The 10,867-nt window shown below is 36.6% G+C and overlaps 1 protein-coding gene across 1 annotated transcript; it reads right to left on the bottom strand.

Moving 5' to 3' along the window:
• Positions 1–7,622: 7,622 nt before the first annotated feature.
• Positions 7,623–8,102, bottom strand: LOC112170938. The gene has a single exon (XM_024308202.1). The coding sequence runs from the start codon at positions 8,100–8,102 to the stop codon at positions 7,623–7,625; it is 480 nt and encodes a 159-aa protein (XP_024163970.1).
• Between the last annotated feature and the right edge of the window lie 2,765 nt (positions 8,103–10,867).

Here is a 10,867-nt window from a genome sequence, read left to right on the forward strand (position 1 = left end):
CTCATCCGGGTATGGTCACGATATGATGTTCTTCCTCTGATATGATTATGTAACCTCGCATCATCAATAAATCATATCAGGCGGTTTCAACTTGATTAACTAATTGGTTTCATCTACTTTTGGTAGACTCCTACATCAGTACCACCAACAAATCCAGAGGTCGGAAGGGAAGGGCGCAGATGGGAAAGAGCGAGCTAGCTTCAGCCAAAAAACCCAAGGGAGCTGCAGGAAATACAGGTTTGGTTAGTGGCAAGGCTGGGGAGAGTGGAAAAGCAACTTCTAGTTCTGGAATGATGGAGTTTCACAAAGTTTAGTGGTCCTTGCATTGTATTCTTGGTGAATGAACAAAAAGTTAATTTCCACAGTACTGTGATGATTCATTTACGAAGTGGTTAATTTGTGGTGGACTATGAGAGAAAGAACAAATTAGAATCAAGAAGATTATAAAACAGCTACTGAAATTCAATTTGTATAATATTGCTTACAGTTTCTTTCGTTCTTATGTTACCGCATTTTGTGATCTGCAGGCTCTCCTCCTGGTTTTAGATAGCCCGATTAATAAAGCTTGGAAGTTGCGATGTGTGTATATGAAGACCGAGGATGGTAAACTTATTGAGATTAAACCATATGTTTGTATCCCAAGGACGTTTAAGCGGTTCTCTGGTGTCATGTGTAAGTCCATCTTATTTCCTTGTCTTACATTGTGCTTTATAAATTGTTTCTGTTCTGATAAAATGTGAGGAGGAATATCATCATCTTTTATCTTATTTCTGATGCTATGCAAATATATACTTAGCTCACATTGGTAAAACATGAAAAGCATGTTGAATGTAAATGCTTGTAACGAGCAGCCAACATTGACCACCATCCATGTGGCGATGCCTTAGTTTAACTGACTTCTAACATGTTCTGTACTTGTTTTTCTTGAATACCTGTTTTAGTGGTTTGTTTAATCCTGCCATTCACTTTGCAGTGCAGCTGCTACAGAAACTGAGTATATCTGCCGTTGGTAAGCATGAGAAACTTATGCGTATGATCAAGAACCCTGTGACACGGTATTTCCTGCTAACTCCCGGAAAGTGTAGGTGAATATATTGTACTTTGGAAGCGTTCATGTCACATCCATTATGAATGTCATGATGTATTTTTGCATTTCAGGACTCTCGTACAGTTCAGAGAAATTAGTTAGCATTCAAAAATATGTTGCTGCTGCTGAAAACAATATGGACCTTGTCTTTGTGGTATGGTTTGTACTAACTTGGCGTTATCTTTATATATAATATGGTAAAAATGGAATTCTATTATAACACTGCATTTTCAGGTTGGTGCAATGGCTTATGGCAAAGTTGAGACAAACTATACTGATGATTTTGTATCAAGTCAGTTGATTGCCGATTGTGTTCTTTTCTACTTTGGATTTTCTTTGTAAATTGGGGGGAGCACTCGCTTTCCCTGCATGTATATCTTTGCTTTTCATCAGCATTATTTTTTTATGCTTTTGAGGCGGACTCCCCTTGCTTTTACTACTGAAAAGTTAACAGACCTACTGTTGGAATTCAAAATTATCTAAAGAGGTCCAATATGGTGAATGATTAAAAAAAATTATTTGTTAAGAAAACCTGAACATTAGGATTCAAAGCAACATTGATAGACCTAGACATTATTAGGCCATGCATTTTCTTTATGGTCCATTGTATTTGAACTAATTGGATAGAAGTAATTATTTGAAATCATGCATTACTTCCGGTTACGTCTTCTATGTAAATATCTATTTATTGTTAATAGTTTAATCAAGCTGTTAAGCTATAGAATATTAGCTGTTTTTTGGGGATTCAAATCACTCATCTAAATGGGGTCATTTTGTCAAAATTTTGATGACCAATCTGGTACCAGTAACTGCCTTGGATTAATGTACTAATGTAATAACTTTTCACAAGCTTTAGATTGCTCGAGTCTTTACCATTTTGCATTGATTAAAGCTTTAAACTTTTCACAAGTTTATATTTTGTGCTTTGGATTTTAGACTTTAACTTGGCCTGAGAAATAACTGTTGGTATGATTTTCTTCTAATAAAACGTGGTTGTTATATCATTAGGAGTATGGTGCAACCGTGCAAACAAGAAGGGAAGCTTTGACAAGATGCTTGCAGATGATATGGTAATTTTGTGCTTTTATTTATTTATTTTGGTCTGCTATGGTGATCGTGTTCAACACACTTCCTTTTTAGGCTATATTGCATGTATATGTAGACATTGGTAAATGGTACTTGCATTGATTTTGGTAAAATGGTTTTCTCACATTGTTCAGGAGCAAATTATGCAAATGCAAAGAAAAAAAAACACGGCTTCAGTGCCTGGGAAGCCTCTAGTTTCTATGCTTGCGACTAGTCTGAATATGGAATGGACTTGTGGAGAGAAGGATCATATTATTACTTTTTTTTTTTTAACCAAAAGCACTCACTGCTAATATTTTATTTTTTGCCAGATAACACTCAGTGTTCATATTCTTCCTCACATTTGCGCTGCTAGGCTATGTGAGTAAAACTTTTCTGCATAGATATATTCACCAAGGTTGGATTCAGCTCCTCTTAGATGGGTCAATTCTGTTCATGGATTGCTACTTTTCCTATACCAGGTTTGCTTAAATCATGTTCAATTTATGTGTTTGCTGTGCGCCTCTTGTATTAATTAACATAACATTATGTGTACATTGGGATCTCTCCATTTTGTTATTGCCTGCTCTTTGGATAATTATCAGGTAGCTCAAGACTAAATAATAAACCTTCGATGTTGGACAAGGAGTTTAGAAGTTCAAAGCGGGCGACAGAGTTGTAGCATTTCACCATGTGAGAAGAGAACCTTTGCTTCAGAATTGGAATGAACAGAAGTAGTAGAAGAAAATGCTTACAACTGAAGCTGCTCAAGGCACAAGGTTGTGTTAACTACTTGTTTCTATGTAATTAGTCAAGATAATGCATTGATGACTTGTACATCCGGAGTTGTTAATATAAAGATTCATATATATATAAAATTGATTCTTTGCCTGTAGCTAGTACTTTGTCTATGTATCTTATTATGTCAAGATTGTAGGTGTTAGTTGACAGGCATAAGAACCAAAACAAGCTCAAATTTGAATCAACATCAAACAACAAAATTCAAGCAAATGTCTGTTGTCTAAAATCACCGTAAACCACAGATGAAGCAGACTAACTATAGTTCTTATGCTAATCAGACAACAGAAAGACCTAAGATTCAAACGACATATTTCTGTCATTTTAGTTAAACAGAAACAATAGAACTTTATGTATATATGTTGTTCATAATTGAGTCACACAACAGAAAGACCAAAAAAAGTTCATGCCTCTACATATTCAAACGACATATTTCTGTCATTTTAGTCAAAAAGAAACGATAGAACATAAAAAATATATGTTGTCCACAATTGATTCACACAACAGAAAAAATCTAGGATAGTTCAAATCTCCATATATTCAAACAACAGATTTCTGTCGTCTTAATTCAATACATACGATAGAGTTTTATGAAAATATGTTGTGCATAATCCTTTATAACAACATATAACTGTCGTTTTGTTATATCTGCAACCACAGAATGTCACAATTCGCCATATCTCGACATAATCAGACAACAGATTATTGGCATGCCTCTGTTGTTTGAGTGAAATATAGACCACGGGTTATATCTGTCGTCTGAAGGCCTAAGAGACATCAGGCCAGTAGACAACATAAATTTTCTGAATCAGACGACAGATATCGGCTGTTGTCTGATGACTTTGGTGACATAGTGTATAGCTAGGAAACCTGCATCAAACATGGTATTCATATCAATATCATACAAGGTTGGCTAGGGATTTCAACTCTAATCCCAACTAGTGCACTACTCACTCATAACTAGATAAATAAACTTCAACATTATAGAATACATCTAGAATATGGCAATAGAGAGTAAAGAGTGACTATTAATTGGTGATGCTATAAGTGGTGGTGAAGATGAGTCTCCATGATCATGACATGGTGGTGGTTATCTCCTTCTCCTTGCTCCTCAAGCTCTTGATGTAGTGGGAATAGTAAAATCTAGAGTAGCTAATGATGATTTGTGGTGTTGGGTGGTTGTGGAGTTGATGGGAATGTGAGTTATGGTGGTGAAAATGGTTGTATGTAGTGTAGAGAGGAAATTGGTGTCTTGGTGAGATGAAGATGATGAATAGTTGAATGAATAATGAAGATAAGGTATCTTTGCTCCTCTAAAATCAGTTATTGTTTGCCTCAAATCGTCTTGGCCAAAATGAGGGGCGAGGGACCTGTGGTTGAATCGTCCTTCTGAAATTGCGCCGGCGTGCCAACTCGTGGCCAATTGGCCAACTGAGGTTTAGATCTGATTTGCGCTTGTATCTGACTACTTTCAAGAGATTGTAGACCGAGGAAGGAACCCTCTCGGCCGTTAGGTTCTAAAGCCTCTGTTGCAAGGACTTTGGTTAGGCGTCAATCCTGATCGGGATCTTCTATCACGTTCACTTCTTGGATAAACTCAAAGGTTCGAGTGACAAGCGAGAGGTCTATCGGGTGAAGATACTCGCAAATCACAGTGAAGATGAAGGTGAAGTGGACTCGGTTGTCAATGCGTTGTGAGATTATATGTGTGTGAACAGCGAATCGCATCGATCCAATCCGGACTAGCCGAAAGAGATCAGACGGATGATGATTCTATGTTACGAAATACTCCTAAGTGTGAAAAGTAAAGTGCGGATAAATAAAGAACAAGAAAGTAAAGTGCTTGAATGTAACGACTGAAATAAAAGTAAGAAACTAAAAATGAAAACAAGTTATGAAAGTTGAATAGAAGGCAAAGTACCTATGAAAGAGTAAGAGAAAGGTTTGAGTAAAAGTTGTATAATATATATACATACAATAATGTTTTCATTTGGAGAGAAAAACAAAAAACAAAAAACTCAGAAAAGGAGAATCACGTACAATTCCAAATAGGTTAACACATTTACATTAAACTATAGTATGTGTTTGAGATTTTTACCGTGTTTTTCCTAATTAGTGTGGGAAGCTTAGGAGCAAAAGGAGCTGATGACAGAGTTGAGCAAGTGCACGTTCAAGGTTGTACATTTACCAAAACTATGAATGCTGCAAGAATCAAGGCATATATATGGTAATACCCTCTTTATCCTCTCTATCGAAATATCGTATCAACCTTTGGGATCATGTGTGTGTGTGTGTATATATAGCTAATTTTGATGTGTGTGTGTGTGTTTTTTTTTCTCATAATTATACTCTCCTTGTTTTGTTCTCTAGGGGAGGAGCTGGCTACGCTAGGTTCGATCTATTTTGATCAAATCACACTTTAAAGCAGCTGGAAATCCCATTATTATTGACCAAAAATACTGCAACGGTGCTAAAAACTGTCCGCCAGCGGTAATCATTTGTTTCTCAACAATATGGCATATATGTTAATTAGGTTATCGAACTATAAACGTAGATCTTTGATCATAAGTACTTTTATTCAAGTGTATAAATCAGAATGACCTTAATTATCCCAGATGAGATACGATTTCACATGTCCCATTGTTATTACCCCTTGATAGCTAATCCAACTTTTCGTTAATTTGGGACACCAATATCTACAGGCAGGAGCAGTGAAAGTGAGTGATGTGTCATTTACTGGTTTCCATGGAACTTCAGTGGTTGAGCAAGCGATAACATTGGATTGCTCTAATTTGGGTTGCACTAACATTATAATGGATCATGTCAACATAACCTCAGCTGTGCCTGGAAGCCACTCCGAGGTTTATGCAACAATGCCAAAGGAAAATCAAGCCTTACTACAGCTGATGTTCCTTGCCTAGCAAAGTTGTGAAACATAATATTCGTTATTATTAGAACAAGCTACTCGGTAGAAATTTCTTTGACTGTATAATTTGCCTTTGATTTTCAAGGTCATTGTGTTGTGGCTATTGACGCAGTCGGAAAGTAACCCTAGGTTTACAAGCAATAAACCTAAAACAAAGATTCTAGAGTCCACCAGAGATAAATGAGAAAACTCTCAATTTGATTGATAAAATGATAAAAGATAGATTCTGCAGCTGTTTAAGGTTGCTTATATATGAGAAAAGAAACCCTAGGGCGACTAACAATGAAACCCTAAAGCCCACGAGTAAAAACAAAACAAACTAGAAAACCAAAAATTTTGAAAAATAGTAAATTGCAGTTTTGTTCCTAAACGACCCCGAAAGCCCAAAAAGGCCCACACGTCGTGGCGAAGTGACGAGTTTTGTTCCTGGCATCGTTCTCTTTCCAGAAAGGTATAGCAATTACGATTCGGACACCGAATGCCAAAGTTGCAGCAAACAGAGTTTTCCTCCTTTTCTACGATCGAGCTGTTCTTCAATTCTTATTACCATTCGCTCTACATCAGCTATACATCAGCTAATTCATTATGCCAACTGCAAAAAATAAATGAAATAATGATTTGTTACTTAAAAGAATATATAGGCCATGAATGACTCTCATCCCTAACTATTTTTGTGCTTGATTTGAATAAATCCAAAATTTTCTTTTACTGGGTTATGAGTGTGGGAGGAACATTACATTCGAAGTATTAGTTTAAAGCCCGCGCTTCTATTCTCAATTAGACATTTTGTGGTGAAAATCTGTTATCGAAAATGCATGTACGTACCCACAACACAAATGTTAGTGCCGAGACCTTTTGATAAAATGTACATGCCACACTCATTGACAAAGCATAATTTTGTGAGGTTTTTAACACTCCTGATTGGAGATTTCGCAAAATATTGTAGTTTAATTAAGAAGCTGCTATTGACACTCATATCAATTTAGAAAGATTAAATTAAAATTTAAAAACCGTATATATATGGCTAAAGGAACTTGTGTTAACGAAAGAATATTGTACGATTTTCAGTAAGATCTTGCTAAAAACTATAACATTTTTGGACAGTGAACCGCCTAACCAAAAATATGTTGGGTAGGAAGTGAAAGAAAAGAGTGTTAGAACGATATGCCCACGTTCGGCGTCATGGTTTGTTTGCCCATCATGTGACGTCTAGCTAGTTTGCTTCGGGTTAACAGAGATGAGACTTCTCATCAGCTTATATATGCCTCATCTTATCAGTGACCATGATCCATGTACTACTTTTGACTTGTGAATAGTCTCTGGGATAAAAAAAAAACAACCAATAGATCTAGGAGCTAGCTCCAATTAAATTTCCAACACATATCAGACTATTTAATTACATTCTCATAGCTAGCCTAATTTAATGGAAATGATTCTCTTAATAGGATTGATGCAAGTGAAGGGGTTGAAATCTCCTACTTGAGAATTTTCCTTTAAAGTATGTTGACTGACGCGCGCACAAAACCATTTTCTGATAACATGCAGAAGTCAAGAATGAGATATTTAATTAGAAATTAATTAGATTATATCTATGATACTCTTATCTCTCCTGGCTGTAATTTCTGAGCTTTATTCTTGACTCTTGCTTGCTTCCCATGCCATCATGATCTGGCTTTTCAGCAAACAGCTACAGTCCAAAGATGCGCCTACTATGCTATTAGACATTTAAATTAACAACCAGAAAAGTTAAAATTCAATTCTTTGGTTGCCTCGCCTCATCCTTGAACTCATTGATCCCACCATGTCAAACCCAGTTGGAACCTTGCAACATCCCAGCTGTGATGCAGCTAGATTTCTGTCCGAAACCGGCGACCTCATCGCCGATAAGCTCGAACCCTTTGCGAGCGCTACACTGGCCTTGATGGCAAGTGAACACAAGTCCTGGAGAGACAGTGGCGCTCTTAACTGAGAAACTGGCATGAGGAAGTAGATTTGACCCAGCTGCAGCTCTTCATCGGTAGGAACTTGGGGGGCGTCCGAGTCGACGAACATGAACTCCGAGGGGCAGAGGAAGCAGTTGGGATTCTGTGAGAGAATGTGGCAGGGTTTCACTGGGTTCCTGAGCTCTTGTAGCTTCCCATCCAAATGAACGATCTTGACTGTGCTTAAAGCATTTACAATTCTTCCACCTTCCTTCAAGCACTGAGTAGATGCACAAATACCCATTAGAGAGATTGTTGAAGTTTTGTTGGGTTGATGATGTACAGGAAACTGAGGATGGTGTTGGGTGGAGGAAGAGAGGGTTGTTATATATAGAGGTAGGGGAAGGAGAGAAGCGCATACAAGAAACCAAGGGTACTAGGGAATCATGATTGACCATAAAAAATAACCATAGTTGACCCCAACAACAATTCCGAATTATAAAAAGTTTGAAGCGCGTATGGGGTCGTCGTTTTAAGCCTCAAGGGGAGTGGGGAGTGGGGAGTGTTTGAAAATGGTTCATGTGTGGCATGACTTTATGGCTTCTAGTCCCAGTGTTATGGCTTCTATTCCCACAGTACAACTAGTAAACTGGATTGGAGATGCGTATAATCTCCCAACTCACACGCATTAATTGGTATAACATTCTTCCCGATGGTCTTATTGCCGCCAAATCCGTCCATTGGCATTCTCCCTAATGAAGCCCTAGGGTTGTCTTTGATTAATACAAGGTAGAGCTGGCATGGCCTATTTAGTATCGCCAAATTTGGCTGATTGCATCACTTGTAGGTCTAGTTAGTAATTTTTCGTACTGTAGGAATAGTACGTGATTGCTGAAGTTACCGAATGTTTGGCAACAGGATCAACCTGAAACTCAGATGTTTACAGATCAAAGCCTAGAGGTATAACATGTATAAGGTGGGGTGAGCACCTAATTCCCTTCGCATCAAACACCCATAAATCATTTATTAAATGCTCAACCGTGGATAGAAACGTACTACATGCTTTTATTTCAAAAAGTATTGGCAATTTTTCATTTTTCACAGGGACGGTGAAAGCAAAAAGATTTCAAATAAATTTAACTGCCCTTGTTTCTTGTGGTTATTCATAGATTAGTCCACTTTACCTGCAACAATTTTGTTAATGATGGAATATTCGTTAGATGAGACTCTTACTATTATTGCTAATGTTCTGTATCAGAATGATTATTGTAATGTCTGTATTGGTACCCGACGTTCAGGTATATATTATGACCCCCAGCTATACTATCCTTAAATAAGAACAAATATATATATGATCATGCGGACGAGGCCTCTCAGATTAACTGGGTTTCAAACCCGTTTTCAAAAAACAAAAAAACAAAAAAAATCCTCTCTTATATTATATCTCACAATAAATGATAATTATACCACTTATAGTATAGACGAGATTCCAAACAAACAAATTTACAATGAGATGTGTATGATCAAGGACGGAACCAGGACCGTAAAAGAAGGTGGGTTGAATCAAACTAAGTTTTTTGTTTGAAGGAAAAAACAAATGTACTAATCTGTTTCATGACATTTCCTTGATGAAAATCTAAATTAGATCCTATATTAGAATTCAATGCTAAACTCTTAATTGAAAAAAAGATAAAATTAATTGGAGAATTCATTTATTTTCTTTTGGTCATATAGAGAAGTCTATCTTAGATGAACCTGAAAGGACTAAATACACAAGGAAAGAAAAAAATTAAGAAAAGAATCACAGACAAGAAGAATAGGAGAAAATGAATTAGAGATGAGAGAGAGGGAAAGGCCTTTAAGGTATATTAAGAATATTCTATAATCTATACCCTGCATATATTTCTTTCAAAAATGGGGTGGGCTGCAGCACACCTCAGCCACCCCTTGGTTCCGTGCCTGTGTATGTTTCGGTTAAGATGACATACTGGCATGTATGTGAAGAAAAATTTGATTTATACCTATATAAACAAGAGAATTCTGATACATGTATTTTGTAAAGATTTCGGATATCATTTCGGGACATACTCTAGATGCTTATTATAATCAGAGATTTAGGCTCAATGTCCTCTCCCCTTGTATTCAACAGTTTCAGTAATCAAGCCTTGAGGGCAGCTGCACCAATCATATTCAAAAAAATAAACAAGAGACTGTGCATAGTTACTTTATATGTTGCCATCAAGTTGGAGTTCAGTGAAGATGAACAAAAGTTAGGGTACTCGAAGACATAAACATAGCAATCCATGTTAGCATCTATATATAAAGGCTTTGGGTCCTTTTGGATTAGATTAAAGCATATATAATAACATATGCATGTTCTAGACTCTGGAGTACGTATATAGCTGCTTAATTAATTATTAATCATATGTATATTGCACAGTAATATTTAAATAAATGTATCCAATATATATTTTGAATTGAAAATCATATGTTGTACGTGCATTGTTCATCTGCTTTGACAGTTTTGACACGTTAAGTGGACCGCCCGGAGACGTACGTACTTGTTTACTTTCCTTCGGATCGATCACGAGTTCACGACGCGTCCAGGTCAAAATGGAGAATTGAATTTCAGTAAAGATATATAGAGCTAGGTTTCTGAAAATTGTTTCTTCTTTGATTGTGTGCTGTTACTACTTTAACACACACTAAATTTGAAAATTGAAATGATTCCTTCACATTTGTTTTTCTTTTGGCATACCCTAATAGATTTAGAGTTCTACATACGTAGATGGAAAGAATATTAATTCGGTAGCTTTGGCATAGTTCTATCAGGATGTCCTTTTCTCCTTTGGATCGATGCTTCTAAATAATTTAATTCTTTTGAAAGCGATCGATGGATTGGCCTTTTATGCGGTTATTAGGTTATTCATTTCCAATCAAATCAAATGTGTTAACAATGTGCATCTGCTTTTCGAGGACAACTGTATGCAAGTCTAGATTACTGTGTACTGAAGAAAGTGTAATTCTATCTGTTGAGAATGTGATAAAAAAATAACTCCCACATTAGAA

This window comes from Rosa chinensis, chromosome 6 (genome assembly GCF_002994745.2).
Source record: "Rosa chinensis cultivar Old Blush chromosome 6, RchiOBHm-V2, whole genome shotgun sequence".
Lineage (NCBI taxonomy): Eukaryota > Viridiplantae > Streptophyta > Magnoliopsida > Rosales > Rosaceae > Rosa > Rosa chinensis.